We start from the raw sequence: 18872 nt of genomic DNA on the forward strand, positions 1-18872 counted from the left end.
AAAATACTGGCAACACTGTTGCCAGTAATTTACTGTTAATTGTACAGTTCTTTACTGTAATCTACAGTAAGTTACTGTAAAATGCACTAAAATTCAAGTTAACTAATTTCACTTGCAGAAACCAACTGGCTTAAATTGACCAACTGTCATTTAAATGCATTAACTAAAATTTATAATGCATTAACAACGTGAGCAAAGTATTACTGTGAACTTATTTCATTTGAAACCACAAAAAAACTTTTGTAAATAAAGAGAACCACTGAACCAACAACTACACAGTCACCGCCTTTTAAATAAAGCAACATGCAGCGTATCATGAATGTTTGTAGATCTTCTCCTGGACTGAAGCACAGGCTCTACTCTTCAGCACAACGGTGACCCAAAAAACAAGATTTTACAGTAAACTACTGGCAACAGTGTTGCCAGTATAAACCTGTTTTATAACTTAAACCTTAAAGGGTTAGTTCACCCAAAAATGAAAATTCTGTCAGTAATTACTCACCCTCATGTTGTTCCAACCGCGTAAGACCTTCGTTCATCTTCGGAACATAAATTAAGATATTTTTGATGAAATCTGAGTGCTGGATCACTTGTCCATAGGCTGCTAGGTGACCGAAACTTGCTGGCCCAGAAAAGTTATTAAAGAGATCGTTAATATAGTCCAAGTGACTACAGTGGCTTAATCTTAAGTATATCAAGCGACGAGAATACTTTTTGTGCGCACAAACAAACAAAAATAACGACTTTATTCCACTATTCATTTCCTTCTCTCTGGGCCTCGTAGTGTTTTTGCGCAGCGCGTCTGTGTTACACGTCATCACGCATCACACACATGACCAGTGTCGGCCAATAGTGAGCCTACGTGGTGACGTGTAACACAGATGCGCAGCGCAAACACACTACGTGAACCAACTAGAGACCCAGAGAGAAGGAAATGAATAGTGGAATAAAGTCGTTATTTTTGTTTGTTTTTGCGCACAAAAAGTATTTTCGTCACTTGATATACTTAAGATTGAGCCACTGTAGTCACTTGGACTATATTAACGATCTCTTTAATAACTTTTCTGGGCCAGCAAGTTTCGGTCACCTACACAGCAAAAAGTCCAGTGTTAAATTAACTCTCCTGGGAGTTTATATGGCTCCAGAGTCAGTGTTAAAATATGAGTGTTAAATTAACACTCAAGAGTGTTAAAGTTAATGAGCTCATTAAGTGATTCATTGAGTGATGATTGAGCATTATTGAAGACACCTGATGTTAACAAGCAGAATCACCAAAGGAGAAAATCTATTTTTTTAAGACACCGTTATGGAGATCAGTGTTTGCTTTAGTTGGGCTCTTGACCCATAAACTGTAAACATTAGATTACCTTTGGCTGTTGTATCTGAGTTATAACTGCCAGATGAACAAAGAGAAAGTTGTTCAGGTTTTGTTGGTTATGTTTTGACATAATCATAATTTCACCTGAATCACTGATCTCATTTAGAGTCTAATCTCTGACTTAAATGTATATTATTGATTACAGCATCACTGTGATTCTACTGCATAAGATCTTTTTTTCTAACTAGTCTAAAGGATTTCTTAAAAGTTGTTCTGATAAAACAAAATCTTTCTTTTAGGCACACACAGACATCAAGAATCAGTGTATGAATCTCAACTATGGTGACAAACAGAATATTCAATTAGGTAAAGGAAATTAGTAAGAGAATTCAGATCATAATTTATTCATACCGCAATGCATGATGGGAGCCATGAATGAGTTTTGATTGGTGGCACCCAGAATGCACTGCGACATGCTTTATTATTATTTTATTTTTTTTATTTTTTTTTTATTTATTTTATTTGATCAGGGACAATGCACAAACAACATTAGTCTAAAAAAGAAGAGATGTCATGTGCCAGGTTGTAGCAAAAAATGCTAATTCCCACCCGCAGTCCCGCTTCCATTCACAGGCTGATTATTGATGTCAGTGTGTCTAAATACAGTAATGTTCTAAGTATTTTTATCAGAACAATTTTTAAGAAATATTTTGGATTATATTGATAATGATAAAAATAATTTGCTGTCGAATCACAGGCTGCTGTAATCAACAAGGTAAATCTGACTCTCTAAATGAGAGTTGATATTCAGGTCAAATTATGATTATCAAATCATAACTAACACCACCTGATCACCTTTTCTCTTTGTTCATCTGGCTGTTATAACTCAGATACAACAGCCAAACAAAATTTAAAGTTAATGCTTTATGGGTCAAGAGCCCAACTAAAACAAACACTGATCACCATAACGGTGGCTTAAAAAAATAGATTTTCTCCTTTGGTGATTCTGCTTGCTAACATCAGGTGTCTTCAATATTGGTCAATTATCACTCAATGAATCACTTAATGAGCTCATTACCTTTAACACTCTTGAGTGTTAATTTAACACTCATATTTTAACACTGACTCTGGAGCCATATAAACTCCCAGGAGAGTTAATTTAACACTGGACTTTTTGCTGTGTAGCAGCCTATATGGAGAAGTGATCAGCTCTCAGATTTCATCAAAAATATCTTAATTTGTGTTCCGAAGATGAACGAAGGTCTTACGGGGTTGGAACAACATGAGGGTGAGTAATTACTGACAGAATTTTCATTTTTGGGTGAACTAACCCTTTAAAATACATTTTGTGGGTGTGTCTTTTTATCTTACACTGTTAACCCTTTCAACCCCACAGGAAAATCCACACTACAAAGAGTAAAAGTAACATTGACGCAGTGTTGCAGTGAGATAATTAAGTGAATATGTAAGTGATTGTTGAGCATTAGTGATGAACACCTGCTGTTAACAAGCAGATTCACTGAAGGAAAGAGGAACACACGGACAGAAAATAGAGAAACACAAGAACTACAACTGACTTCCAGCCATTACACATTATTACACGTATTATTAACCAATATGACTTTATTTCTGTCATACATCTACAGAAGTTGTTATTGAGATGTTTAATTGAAAATGTTTGGTTTGAAGTTACCATTATAGAGATCAGTGCTTGCTTTAGTTGGGTTGCTGATGCTAAAACATTAGTTTTCTTTTGCTGCGTTTTTGTAAGTCACACTTGTGCACAAACACAGTTTATGAATGATTGAGGTTATAATGATTATGATAACAAAATCATCATATTGCCTGTTCATTCACTAAGGAATTCATTCTCACTCATTCAGAGTTTAATCCTCCATCAAAAGTGTTACATTACCACCACTGTAAGACCACAGCAATAAATTACAATGACTATTTTTTTTAACACATCATGCATAAACCAAAAAAAAAAACCCCAAAAAAACAGAGCTACACTGTCTTTTAGAAACACAGAGATATCACAATTTAGCACATGAATCTCAACAATGGTGGCAATATTTTTTTATTTTATTATTATTATTCATGCAGCAGTGCATGCTGGGAGTTTTATATTTTCCTGGAACCCAGCATGCATTGCAACATGAAACTTTTGATTGTCACCATTGTTGAGATTCATTATGCTAATTGTTGATGTCTGTGCGTGTCTGAATCCAGCAAGAGTTAAATAAATTGTAATACACAATGTGATTACGATATTCTTCAGAAGACCTGATTACAGAAATATTGACTTCATGTTGTAGATTCATAAATACATGCTAAATATGAAATACCCATAAATTCAAAGAATATATACAGGAAAGATCAGAGAATCAGACATGTCCAGGATGATTGTGACATGACAAATTCACACACAATACATTATACATTCAGTAGGGTTTTGAAGTATTTTGAGCAGCAGAAATAGTTTAACTCTTGTAAACTGCTTAAATCATTGACCATATATGAACCTGTTATGAGGCGTGATTATTATATAAGTAGGAATAGTAAAGGGATGTGCAGTATTGACTATAGTCAACTAGAGATTTTAATATTTTTTGGGCTGGTTCTTCTTCACAGAGACACAGTTCTTAAACACTGCATTAAAACCTCTCATCTAATTTAAAGCAATACCGCTACATCCATCAAAACAGCATTTGTGTATAAATATACCACCTAAAACAATACATTGAGATCCAGCAATGTTGTGACAATCAGAATCATGCTGGGAGCCATGGGTGAATCTCATACTATTCTGGTACTCAGCATGCACTGCAGCATGAAGCTTTTTGTTGATTGTTACCATTGTTGAGAATCATAGTTCAGTAATAAAAACTTCTTTTATTTTTTCAACGTGATTAATCTGATAACCAATTAGTAGCTGAATACAGTCACTCATATTTGGTATTTTAAATGCTTAATGCCGTTACGTGTGTTCCCCTACCCTGTCGACTGCTCTTGCACCTATACTGCTCATCCTCCTGATTTGTTAACAGTAGTGAAGACTGCTGCTCAGTGGGGGATGGATTTTTTAGGCCATTCTTTCGGCGTGAGATCCATTTGTGTAGAACATAGAAGAACTCTATGATGTTGAGCAAAAGTGAGACCAGAGAAACCACCAGCATGAAGATAATAAAGACAGTCTTCTCCGTGGGTCGAGAGAGGAAACAGTCCACCTGATGGGGGCAAGGCCAACGCTGGCAGGTGTACTCAGCAGACAGGCTGAAGCCATAAATGTACCACTGGATGACCAGGAAGACCACCTCAAAGATAGACTTGCAAAAGATGCTAATGATGTAGGTGTACAGGAGAGCCCCCTCCATCTTCACCTTGTGGGTCTCTGAGCCTTGTTTCATGTTCTCAGAGTCAGCCTCTCCTGTCTTCTCCATTCTGCGCGTCATGTAGAACACATGCGCCAGGAATAGAAGGGTAGGGGTGGACACGAAGATGATCTGAAGCACCCATAATCGCACGTGTGAAATGGGGAAAGATTTGTCATAGCAGACATTCTGACAACCAGGCTGCAGGGTATTGCACTTAAAAGCCGTCTGCTCATCACTCCAAGCAGACTCCACTGCTGTTCCCAGAAGTAGGATCCGGAAGATGAAGAGCACAGAGAGCCAGGCCTTCCCTCCAGCTGTGGAGTGGGCCTGCACATTGTCAAGAAGTTTTACCAATGCACTCCAGTCACCCATGTTGAGGGAGTCCTAGGTAAAAATAGAAAGCTGAGATGTAATATATGACCCCATATATATTCATATATATGAATATTGTACATCTAAAAGGTAGGTTAGAGTATTTCAGTACTGTGTTTCAGTATGAGAATATGCTGCATGTTGCTTTATTTAACAGGTGGGGACTGTGTAGTTGCTAATCCAGTGAAATTCTAGCACAAAGTTGACATTAAGGCTACGTTAACACTGTCAGTCCAAATCCGATTATTTTTGTATCCAATTGGAATCTGAACTAAAATGACTGATGTCCGCACTGTATCGCAACTGTTCAGATCCGATTTGTGTATCCATGCAGCTCTTTCGGCACACGACTAAAACAACAACTACAACATGGAGGGTTTTTCAATAGAGATGTTGTCTTATTTAAATTTTACCCCATGGAAATGTGTAGTCGTGCACTGGACTATGCGTCTTCTAAGGCAGCGGCAGAACCGGAGGAGGCTGGTATGCACAGCTTTTTTCCATGCTGTTGTCTTTGCCGGTTTCAAAATATGTTTTAATTTTTTTAAATAATTCAGCTCGTCCGGCACTTTGCAACAACACATCATTGTTTCAGCAGCGACTTTCAGCATGTTTCCTATAACAACGTCTGACGTTTACATTTTACGTGGTGTATTTTTTAGTGAGTGTCTTCAGACACTGATGAACACCTGCTATTAACAAGCATCTTAACAAGCAAAAACAAGAATAGAAAAAAGAAAAATAGACAAGAGACATGCAGAAACAAAAAAACTACAACTGACTTCTAGCCACAGCCTTAAGCCGGGTGCACACTGTACAATTTATAATAGTCCTTTACGATTGTCCCTTGTCAGACTGTGTGAACATGATCCTTGCTGTAAGCCATGTCACACTGTAAGATCTCAGTTGTCATTAATGTCAGACTATAAGACAGTCAAGACGCGTTAAAAATGGATGCACACAAGAAAACTCATCCGGAGTTTAACTTCATCAATACATGTGGGACTGAAATGGTGGCTACAAAAAAAAACTTTTGGTCATGGATTGTCTTGAAAACAGAGACAATTTGACGGTCGTCGTACTGCAGGCCTCTGAGTCAAATCTTCTGACGCCAGTAAACATGTCAAACTAATGATCAAAGACTTCAGATTTTACCCTATGATCAGAAGAATCGTTTAGGATTTGCAAAATTTGTCTCAGACAGCCAAATCATGGCCAAAATCATACCGTGTGCACCTGGTTTTAGATTAAATCAACTGAAGATAAAAGAAGACATTGATTCTCTCAAGATCTTAGCAGAGGAGGATTAAACAACTCCACAAACAGGGTTACTAGCTTCACTTATTTGACTTTATTTCTGTCAAACTTCTACAAAAGTTTTTATTTATAATGACAGTGGTTTAGATCTAGATGATGTTGATGTTTTATTGAAAATTTTGGTTTAAATTCACCATTGTGGTTATGCTTTAGTTGAGCTCTTGACCCTTGCCTTTTTAAAGCTGCAGTCCGTAACTTTTTTGTTCAAAATTTACTAAATTTATATAACGAGTGAGTACATGATGAATGCATTTTCCAAACCATATTTTTGTCTTATCACTACGACACTACGACACGCCTATAATTATAGGTGTGTTTATATTCAAACTATTTTTAGACCTGCAGGTCGCCACTGCTGCAGAGTAGCCCAGTACCTGCATGACTTGAGATGGGCACTCGAGTTAGTGACTCGGACTCCAGGTGAATTTTATGAGACTTCAGACTCGACCTGAAATAACTTCAGACTTGACTCGACACGACTCGACAATAAAGTCTTTTATCCTTAACTACTCATATCCTAAGAATGAATTTGTGTTTTATTTGAATGGTTTTATAATATCTGCGTCACATATATTTCCCTATGTGTTGTGGTAGATCTGTTCCTTGTCATAGAACTTGATATACCATGTATTGAGTGTAAATTCAGAAATTTCATAAGAGTCCCAATGAAACATGACGTGAGCCACCGTGACATATTTTCTCAAATTTGGATTTATTACGTCAGATCGACTAGATGCAAAGAATGTGGGGAAAGAATTAAAGGCGCCAGTACGACAACATCAAATTGTATTAGACAATGCAACCACAAAGGTTAATGACATTAACTGACATAGCTATTATACTGCGGTGTAGCTGCATGACTCCTTTGGATTGCCAGTTGAAATATGAAAAGAAAATCTAACCTTTAAACCTAGCACTACGTTTTACTTTTATCAATCTTTAACTTTCTGAGTACAATGTGTTTTTGAAAGCGTCCAGATTTTTTGATTGTCACTGCACTTCTCAAGCTGTAGTATCACTACTATAATCAATACCATTAAACCACACATTACCCACATGATCAGAGCTTTAGACTCTGAATGAGATCAGATCAATACATAACCATCAACACCTGATAATTTTTTTTTTTCCTGTTTTTCTTACCATTACGACTGTGTTTTATAAAGATTAACATTTATGCATTTGGCAGATGCTTTTATCCAAAGCGACTTACATTGCATTTCAAGGTACACATTTACATTATTACCAGTTCTTTCTTTCCCTGGGAATCAAACCCATGACCTTGGCATTGCAAGCGCCAATGCACAAATAAACACAAAGTTGCAGCAGCCGGAGTAAAACTATCATTTAAAAATCAAGGGTCAAGAGCCCAACTAAAGCAAACACTAATCACTATAAATGTGACTTCAAATCAACCTATTATTTTTAATAAACCATCAACATCTTAACCTCTGTAATTCTAAACAAGTACTTCTGTAGACGTATGGCAAAAAAATAAAGTCAAAATGGTTAGTAATAAATTAAGCTAATAATGCTGTCTGTGGAGTTGATTAATCCTCTTTTCGAGTTTTTTAGTCTTCTTTTCTCTTCAGTTGATGAAATCTACGATGAATCTAAGGCTGTGGCTAGAAGTCGGTTGTAGTTCTTGTGTTTTTGCTTGTCTCTTCTCTTTTTTTCTGTTCTTGTTGTTTCTCATTCCTTCAGTTATTCTGCTTGTTAACAGCATGTGTTAATCACTTCTGTTCAGTCATCACTCGATTAATCACTGTACTGTGTACTATAAAACAGGAAAATTACTAAACTAAATAAGTTAATTTCACAGAAATATTAGTGAAAGTTTAAAAAAAATTAAATTACTAATAAGGAGAGTAAATGTTGAACTGAAGTGTTATTTTATGTTTTTGCACAAAATATAGATGATATAGATGAGATCTAGTGTTTAATGTTCTGTTTAAAGGGTTTCTGTATTTTCTGAGTTATTTGGGTCACTATTGTGCTGAAGAGTAGAGCCTGAGCAAAGGATGAGCAAAGAAACGTTGGTGTTATGCTGTGTGTTGGTTCATTTAAAGGCATTAACTGTGTAGTCGCTGATGTGATGAGCTTTTTGTTAAACACATGCATGTGTGCTAGGTAAAGACAAACTGCATAATAGTGTAAAAGTGTTTGAGTAGTGTTTGCAGTTTAATTTTATATTAGGAAACATTCATTTTTAGTGGACTCAAATGAAATAAGTTCACTCTACTAACACCATATAAATATTTGTTTTAAACTTGAATGGTTCAAAGCAATTGGTTTCCCCAAATGAAATGAGTTAACTTCCATGGTATTATTATTATTATATTATTATATTATTAAAAACGAGAGCTGTAAATTAACAATACACTACCACACCTGCCAATATTTTACTTGTTTCACTTGCTTGAAAGGTGTGTTTGTGATGTATTTATTTAAAATAAATCATACTTGCTGGTAGGGTTTAGGTTGTAAAGTTAACTGCTGAAATTAAAGTTTTCAAGTTACAGAAGTGAGATGACAACTGATACATGCCTCTTTAACATGAAGCAAATGTCAGTGCCTCCAGTTATATCACTGCCAATTTAAAAAACTTTCTATAAAGCTTACCTGGAGAGAAGTAAAGAGAGGAGATGCCTGTAGGGACTTACTCCATTACTTCTGATCAGTCACCAGATCAAAAGCAAAGTGACTATGATTAAACTGAGGCACACCTGTAAAACATTTTTTTTTGCAGATAATAGACTCAGAGAAAAGAAAGTAGAAAAGAAAGTTTGGCTATGTCACATGACTGGTTTGTCATAAGTTTTTAGGTCCTCCTCAATCACTTTCTGTCTCTACAAGCTTCTTTATCTAAGAGCAAACCTTATGAAATTGTCTAGAAGTCAAGTTTATAATATTACATTTGATTGTACATGAACGATCTGTAAAGCAGTAGCCTATGTCAGTAATTATGTATTAATGAAAGCTATTGCCTATAATTTATTTTAAAAGACTGAATTTTTAAATAAAATAAGCTAACTTGAGAAACTTTATTTATTTACTTTTCTTTTGATATATTTATCTGATGCAATGTTATATAAACCTCCTTACACCAAATACTGCTCATACAGAGACAAAACATTTTTTAGGCTATTCTGCCCTCTAATGAAAGGAGAAAAAACAACAGCAAAATAATCAGCTTTAAGCTGCTACATTCACAGTGACTTTGTCGCTGCATGTCGCTAGTCTCTGTGTAGGGCAGGTTTTTTTTTTTTTAAACCAGCAGTGCACATTTTGTATGTATATGTCTCCCTCGTGTAACACACTTGATTCTACTCATCAGTTTATTAATAGAGACTGCAAGACCTGAATTTGGTGTGATAAATAAGATAAATAAGAAACTTATTTACTGAATGTTCCTGAAACTTATTTAAAACATTCAAACACCTGCTGTGAACAAGCACTGAAAGAAAGCGAAATAAGAACACAAACTACAACTTTCTTTAGCTGCCTTATATTTCAATTTATGTTCCGGTAAATGTTTGTTATGAAAGTGTGAATCTATTTGTCTTTAATACATCCAGTATATATAAGTATATATGAGCTGAAATTGTGTTTTGAAAATGTTAATGTGGCTGTTGCATCAGTGATCATTACAAATATGAAGCAATATTCCTCTCACGTTCTGGCCATCAGTTAATGCATTACTGTAAATATCATGAACTAAAATTTAACAATACTTTTAAAGCATTTATTAATCTTTAGGCTGTTAATTCTATAGGATATACTAATGCATTTTAAAAATGTCAAATTGTATAAATTCACATTAGTTTATGTATTATGAATGAACAATTAATATTGAACTATAGTTTATTTATACATTAGGCCTGACATAGACTAATAAATGCTGTATAAAATGTTTGTTTTTTTAAGTTGTTAACTCATGCTACCTAACAAACTGAATCGTGATGTAAAGTGTTATCCCCCTAAAAAAACAAAATTACGTCCCATTTTAGTTATTAAACATGTACAGTTCCCAGAACAGTTGGATGTTTGGTTTTTGAAGATGATGAGCAATGCATACATTTTCATACTTAAATGAAATATATATAGGCTATATATATAAGCACAGTCAAAAGCACAGTCAGGAAATATTAAACTGCTAAAGAGAGGTTTTATACAATGACATTTTCTTGGTCAGGAAATGCCCGTCCAACGTGAAGTCTTCAGGACTGGTTTATCTGGATTCATTTTTGTTCCACAGATCAAAGAAAGTGAAATTAAACAGGCCACATTCACTAGAAGGTCATATACGAAGGTCTACACTTTTGGCTTTGATGACCCAGAGAGATTTCAACAGAAAATGGACCTCCTTATGTTCATGTTGGTGTCTTTTATTCTGCTGATGTCTCATGGTATGTATTTTTTATTATTATTATTATTATTTTTTCATTTTAGCTAATAGTGGTGATGTAACAGACAATTGGATGTGTCTAATTTAAATCTTTGCGACTATATTTATGTAATGTTTACTGTAATACAAATGGTCCATTAAATAGTTCTGTCAGTGAAATGTTTTTAGAAGTTTCAGAATTGCTAGTTTATGTGTGTGCAGATAATATGTTGAGAGTGCTTTCAAGTCAATGCTCTGCTGCTCCATGTGTCATCATATATGAAAAAAAGTATTTCTGTTGAGATGTGTCCAGGTGTCACTAGTTTTATTGGTTGATTTCATGAGACTGTAATGCAGTTTTTAAGAAACAAATATTTAAACCATTTAATATATTGATCATAAATATATGGAAATATATTTATGGTAAAGTACACAATAATTGTACACCCCAAGACCAAGTTCATCATTATGTTGAAGCTATGGTTGCTCCCACCATTCATTGCAGCATGAAGCATGTCACCATTGTTGAGATTCATATGCTGATTTTTTTGTCTTTGATGATGATTCTGAGTGAGTGAGTTGTTTTTCCCATAGTATATGTTAAAAAATCTAAGTTCAGAATATTTGACTCATAGCATGAAATTATTGTTGGTGAATATAGTCTATAAAAAACAACTGCAAACTTTTTGTCAGAGATACGATTAGTGAATTGTTCTATTGAAAACTTGGTCAACTGATTATCTTTGTTCACCAAAGTCCACAAAGTCCAGGATCAGAAAGTTAAAGTCCTTTTTTTCCAAGAACCCAGATCTAAACTTCAGTTAAAGGAGAACTCCGGTCAATTTTAACATTGAGCTCATTTTTTTGTAAATTTGGAGTGCTGTCAGTACAGAGAACAACGACAAAAACCGTGTTATCCTCTTTTTAAAATGTGCACCCTGTCGACTTAAATGGGGCAAGTTTTAAACCTGATTTTAGCCTCTTAACATCCTTGATGTGTCATTACAAGTGCACAGCCAATGTGAGCGATTCCTTCAGAGTCAACACAGGTGAATCTGACTGCAGTATATGTGAAAGATATGAATAAAAGTGATGTTATTTCAGCCAGCCCACATATCTAGTGCCAGCGCACATATCTATATCGCACATACAGGCACTTGTAATGACACATCAAGGATGTTAAGAGGCTAAAATCAGGTTTAAAACTTGCCCCATTTAAGTCAACAGGGTGCAAATTTTAAAAAGAGGATAACACGGTGTAGGCAACACCGATTTTTGTCGTTGTTCTCTGTACTGACAGCACTCCAAATTTACAAAAAAATGAGCTCAATGTTAAAATTGACCGGAGTTCTCCTTTAATTTTCAAAAGGAACTTCTGTAGATGAATGGCAGAAATAAAGTCATTCTGGTTAGTAATAAGTGAAGCTGGTAATGCTGTTTGTGGAGTTGTTTAATCCTCCTCTGCTGAGATCTTCACAGATTTAATGTCTTCTTTTATCTTCAGTTGATTTCAGGCTGTGTGACTTTAAATCAGTTGTAGTTTTTGTGTTTTATTTTCTGAGAGTGCAAGCATGATGTTGAACCAATATCACATTGTAACATTGATTCAATGGCATTAATTTGAATGAATTTTCAACATTTTTTTTTTACAACATTAATTGCGGGTGCAAAAGTCATGTTGGTTCAATGCGGTTAATGTTGACACATTAACATTGATTTAATATTGTTTCAATTGTTGCTTACTATCTGGGACACTATCCTGCAATTTTCGTGGTTCAAAACACATGCCATACTAGCACAATGCTATTGTGAATTAAAGGGATAGTTCACCCAAAAATGAAAATTCTCTCATCATTTACTCACCCTCAAGTTGTTTTGAATCCAGTATGAATTTCTATCTTCTGCTGAACACAAAAGAAGATTTTTTGAAGAACATGGGTAACCAAACAGTTGATGCGCCCCATTGATTTCCATAGTATGAAAAAAATATATGGAAGTAGGGAGTATGGAAGTATGCCACATAGGCTGTACCATTTGAATTCATGATTGGTTGACTTCCAAATTATAATATTAAACAAAATGATAAAATAACTTTATTATTATTTCTGTTCAGAACACTTAAACTTGATTTCATTTTTGTTTTATGTTCCTGTTAAATTTTCATTCTTTTCCAGTTTTGTTTTCGTTCCTTGAACCGGTTTAGAGCCCTGATTTAACCCCTTGAAACGCACCCTCATTTAGAGCCCAAAACAGGAAAACAACATGCTTGAATTTGAATTTACCATTATTTATTTAATTATTTTTTCAGAGCGTTTGATAGTATCAGGATCAAATCAGTCGATATCTGCATATGTGGGTGAGGACGTCACTCTGAACTGCTCTGTAGACTCTCACATCCCACCTGAAGACATTGAGGAGGTTTCATGGAGGAAAACAGATGAAGATATTCCGGTTCTGCTCTACCAAAACACCAAGACTTTACTAGATTCATCAGATGAGCGATACAGAGACAGAGTTGAGTTCTTCACTGATGAATTCCCCAAAGGAAACTTCTCTCTCAGACTGAAGAGTGTCAGAACTGAGGACAGAGGAGTTTACATGTGTCAAGTGTTTGCTGGAAGAGTTTTAGCCAATGCAACTGCAGAACTGAAGCAACTAGGTAGGTTGACAAACATAACAGTTATATGTACTGAATTAAAATTAGTTCATTGCACTCAAATATTACTGAGCGTCATGTGAACTCAATAGCTGAAACAGAATTCAAACTAAATGAGTTATAACAAATTTATATAATATATACTATTATAATTGCATAATTAAATGATTAATTAAGTGATGATGATTGAGCGTTAGTGATGAAAACCTGCTGTTAAGAAGCAAAATCACTGAAGGAAAGAGAAACACAACTACGACAGATTTCCAGCCAGAGTATTAGGGTACGTTTTCACAACAACATGCTTAAAACGGAGACGTTTTTCCTTTAAGTTTTCCGCATACAATCCCCATTCACACGGATTATCTAAAACAACTAAAAACACTGTATTATGCTGACAGGACATTAGATGGCAATGAAAAACTCTAAACTGAACACTTTATACATGTGCATTATGTCGTCATTTTCGCAGTTTTTAAAAACTTGAACTTTGAAACGAATTTTCAAAAGTTTTAGTTTTCAGGCACCCAAAATGCTGTCGTCGTGTAAATGAATTTCCAAAATGCATAAAAAGTCCTCAGTTTTTAGTTGAAAACGGTGTCGTGTAAACAGCACCTTAAATTAATTAAAGGAATTGGTTTCTTCAAATCTAAAGAGCTTTTCAAGATTCAGAGAAGGGAGGACCCAGGCGCTGAATGAACGGGGAGTGATATTTATTGACAAAGACAAAATACAGGCAGGAACAGTCCAAACAATAGGGCAGGGCACACGCATTGGAGAACAGGTAGGTCAAGGGCACAACTGGAGAACAGGCTTGTCAGGAATAAGACAACTCCAGACTTTTTGGCAACAGTGGAAACTTGACAGCAGCTCAAAGAACCAGAGGCTTGGCATAGGTGAGATGAAACAGCACTAGGCACTAGAGTGGCTTGCCAGAACAGGAGTCTCGATGACCAAGGAAGAACAGGATGCAGGGCAGGGCAGGAATACGGTGGCCGAGAGAGCTCAACGCGCTGCAACTGAAGAAAACACATGCAAATAGAAAAACACCTGCAAATTAAGAAAACATCTTCATCTGTTTCACAACACATGTGTGCTCCAAATACTCACAACACAACCAAATACAGAAACGCACTGCAAATAGAACAGAACACAACGGAAATGTTTCCGGGGAACCCAATAAGTGACGGACCCGGCTAGGACGTGCTTACCATAGATATCATATATAAAGGCGTTTATATATGATATCTATGCTTACAGCTGTCTACTTTTATTATTATTTAATTTTTTTGCAAAACATACAGAGATGACACGTTTATGACATACAACTTTGTATACAATTTACAAAATGTATTTACAATATGTTCAATGTCATAAGAATACTAAAAAGAACAATGAGCTGAAGACTAAAATAAATAAATAAATAAAAAAAGATAGAGAAAAAGAACATGAGGGAAAGACATTAATCTATACATCAGTTACATTGTACACATTTTGTCATGTTATGTTAAAATAAGTTTCATAAGAAATGTTAGAATGCAGCTAGGGTCCAAATATGAGACGGCAAGTTTTAAAGTTGAGACACTCACACACAGATATAACGCATATTTTAAAAACTTTGTTGTATAAAATGTATATTTATTTGCAACAGTTATGTTAACAGCAATAATACTATATTTCTGGTAAGAACAGCTATTCAGCTGATGGACACGCGCTGCGTTGTCATGGGAACATCCCAGGTGAAAATAATGAGGAAATTACGTTGTCTTTCGTTGCTCCCTTCATCAACATAATGGCACACAAGTGCCCCGCTCCCTCCAAAGTGCCCAATTCAAGGGCTCTGCCGTCTGCCCTTTTAAGAGAGTAGGGCATAGGTAAAGCTCACGAGCAATAAGCACGTCCCAGCCGTCCGTCCGTCACTTATTGGGTTCCCCGGAAACATTTCCGTTGTGTTCTGTCCTATTTGCAGCGCGTTTCTGTATTTGTTTGTGTTGTGAACTTTTGCAGCGCGTTTCTGTATTTGGTTGTGAACTTTTGCAGCGCGTTTCTGTGTTTGGTTGTATTGTGAGTATTTGGAGCACACATGTGTTCTGAAACTGATGAAGATGTTTTCTTAATTTGCGGGTGTTTTTTCTATTTGCATGTGTTTTCTTCAGTTGCAGCGCGTTGAGCTCTCTCGGCCACCGTACAGGAACCAATACAAGACGAACACACAACAAGAGATAACAGAAAGAACAAAAAAAAGAAGAAAAAAATTGACAACTTTGACTAGAAAAACAAAATAGACTAAATAATAACTGGAGGTAGCAAAGGAAAAAATAAGTTAAATAAAATAAATAATTTCTCAAAATAAGTAACTGGTACTTACAAACAAAAATAAATTAAACAAGACTGCAACCTTGCAGAGAACTAGAGAAAAATAAATAAAAGATTACTTCACAAAAAAATAAAGAGAAGTAAAAACAAGGCTTGAGAGAACTGGGAGTAAATAAAGATTGGAATTAGACTAAAAACACAGTGACAAAGAGACTAGGGTTTACCAAAACATAGATAATCAAACAAGGAAAACTAAATCTACAGTAGCACTGACTGACTGACTGACTGACTGACAATTTCTGTGATAACCGCATACACGCGTTGAACACAGACAATACACAAAACAAATCAGCAAAGACATGAGGGAAAGAGACACAATATAAAAGGACCAGAGCACATGAGGATCAGGTGAGCACAATTAGTGAAAGGAGGACAAGATATGGACTAAACAAGGGGGCGTGTAACAGGAAACAAGGAGGCAGAACAAGAAGAGCACATGGCAAACACAAACAAAGACAGAGCCATGTGCTCAAACACAAGACAAACATAGAAACATGAAACAAAGACAAAACAGACAAGGCTGTGAGGGCAGAACCCTGACAGAGCTAGCTTATCTTATTGGGTTTGACTTTGTGTGTGTGCTATTGGTAGCTAGTAACTGCAAGCTCTGGGTTCATCTAAAATTTTTAATTTTAATTGGTTTTACTCAGAGTACTTATAACATGTTTTATTTGATTTTTACTTGATAGAATTGAGGTAATATTTTTCCTTAAATGAAATGAGTTAGCTTGACTTGTTGAGTTTTACAGTGAATAATGTGTAAGACCAGGAATTCCTTTAAAGGGGTCATAATGGTACATGCACTTTTACAAGTTGATTGTACTGAAATGTGTGTTGGCAGTGCCTGTACACAACCATCATAAAATGATAGAAATCCATCAAGTGTTTTTTTTTTATCTTCTTATATGTTTTCCCCATCTCAAATCAAGCTGTTCGAATTTTTGACGTCACAAAATCGACGCCCCTCCCACGATTGTTGATTGACAGTTAGCGTTTCATCACAGCCCCGCCCTCGCTCGTGAGCGAGCTGTCAATCATAGCCCACGTGGACCGGCGCGTCATTGTTGTGATAGCTGGAGCACTGCAGAATGGCGTCTAAGCGATTGTGGTGTTCTGTTTTTGGGTGCAATAAGGAACACTGCAGTCATGTTGATGTTCCTAAAACCGTATAGCTGAAGACGCAGTGGCTGAGTTTGTTTTCGAATGGAATATTCCCCACGATCAACGTCAATGCTTTCATGTGCATGAATCATTTCACCAGACTCCAGACTGCTTTACAAACGAGGTCAGTATAAAGCTGGTTTTGCTAAGAAGCTGCTCCTGTATTGTCTGTACCAACTATTCGTGTTCCTGCTGAACCTACAGAAGAACTGAAGTGAGTGTAACGTTTTTTTTAACCTTTAGGCCTATATTAATCTTTGCAAATCGCTTGCTGGCATGCTTCACGATGAATGCAGCTATTTTTACACTCAGGGTACATTACGGCATGTTTTCTATGTATGACGTTCTCAATATAATTCATAATCCCACGTTTATAATGAACAACGCGTTATGGTTATTGTGTTACAAACGGTGTACGCACAGAATAGAGGGGCGTGGTGAGCAAAGCTCATTATCATTTAAAGACACATGCACTGAAACGGCGTGCTGAAAACAGAGCTGTTTTTGACCAGGTAAAATTAGTATTTTCTTACAATTCTAATGAGAATTTTTAATTAAAGTATATTACAAACTTTTAATTTAGACCCTAAAGAATCATATTAGCTTGTACAAAAATGGCATTATTTGACCCCTTTAACGAATGAATGGCCTTAATTACAAATTCTTTCTAATTATTTTTCTGTGAGAAACAATGGATGTAGCCTATAATAAGTTGATTCAGTCCAGCATGTAATGTAGATGTTTGTATTTCTCAGGTTTCTCTATTTTGCACATAATTGTATTGATTCTCTGTATTGCTGCTGGATCTGGAGCTGTTCTTCTTTTCAGCTGCCTGGTCTATTGCAGATCAAAAAACACAGGTGTGTATGGAAGGAAAATAATATTATTTCTTGTAAATAACTGTGTATTTATTGCTGTAAGTGTCTTACTCATTTACTGGTGATTATTCTGCATCTTCCCTCCAGTCACCAGCAGCACCATCTGGAATGTTCAGATTTCTCTTGCCTTTTATCCAAACATCTGTATGTTCTTTGCCTTCATTTTCTGGGGTCTCACTGAAGGTCAGTAAAGTGTTTGTGTATTCACTCATGATGGAAATCTAAAACACTTTAACACAGTTTTATGTCATATGATCTAATGCCCATCATTTAATATTTTGTTTCAGGAAACCTTAATGAGACCATCACTTGCTGTGCTCTTTATATTCTGAGACCTGTTATGTTTATTTGGGCTTTGCCCTATTTACATTATCTGCAAGGTAGATATGTTTTAGCTTTTAAAGATTTGCATTCTCACCCCTCCCAGATAGCAACATTGTTTCTGCCCAGATCCGGTCCACATCTGGCACAGGTGGAATGATGATCTGACCCACATACTGCGTGAAATGATGGCACTTGGGCTGACCGCTCCTGTTTGCCAGATCATCATTCCACATGTGCCAGATGTGGGCCGGATCTGGGCCGAAACAATGTTGCTATCTGGGCTGGTTTCACAGACAAGTCTTAAGCCTAGTCCCAAACTATAAAAACTACTTAAATGTCCTAATTGAACTAAGGTCTAATCCTGGCTTAATCTAAGTACTGCAGTGCAAAAAAAAAAAAAAAAAAGGTCCTGTCTTCTCTGACAAAAAGTTGTCAGTAATTTACTGTTAATTTTACAGTTCTTTACCGTAATCTACTTTACATTATGTTATTGTAAAAAAAAAAAAAAAAACATGCATTAAATTAAAACTCGAGTCAACTAATTTCATTTGCAGAAACCAAACAGCCTTAAATTGGTCATCTGCCATTTAAGTTTAGAAACTAATATTTATAATGTGAGCATATTATTGCTGTGATTATATTTCATTTGAGTCCACTAGAAAATAGTAAATCTTAAAGTGCCCCTATGCTTTTTCACATATTACCTTTC

At 35.8% G+C, this 18872-nt stretch overlaps 2 protein-coding genes across 2 annotated transcripts in view; one reads left to right on the forward strand and one right to left on the reverse strand.

Moving 5' to 3' along the window:
• Positions 1-18328, forward strand: part of LOC311081323 (junctional adhesion molecule-like) — a gene marked incomplete at its 3' end in the record, with an annotated part of 93297 nt that extends 74969 nt beyond the window's left edge. The window contains 4 exon segments of the mRNA XM_084111836.1: positions 17717-17821; positions 17927-18022; positions 18127-18219; positions 18267-18328. Of these exon segments, the coding sequence (XP_083967962.1) occupies positions 17717-17821; positions 17927-18022; positions 18127-18219; positions 18267-18328 (356 nt within the window).
• LOC311088113 (gap junction alpha-1 protein-like) lies at positions 2929-9081 on the reverse strand. The gene is made up of 2 exons (XM_084121771.1): positions 9007-9081; positions 2929-5079 (listed from the first exon to the last, which is right to left on the reverse strand). The coding sequence occupies exon 2, from the start codon at positions 5065-5067 to the stop codon at positions 4282-4284; it is 786 nt and encodes a 261-aa protein (XP_083977897.1). The 5' UTR covers positions 5068-5079; positions 9007-9081; the 3' UTR covers positions 2929-4281.
• Positions 18329-18872: the final 544 nt, after the last annotated feature.

Source organism: Abramis brama, assembly GCF_963993115.1.
Source record: "Abramis brama genome assembly, chromosome: 1".
NCBI classification, from domain to species: Eukaryota; Metazoa; Chordata; class Actinopteri; order Cypriniformes; family Leuciscidae; genus Abramis; species Abramis brama.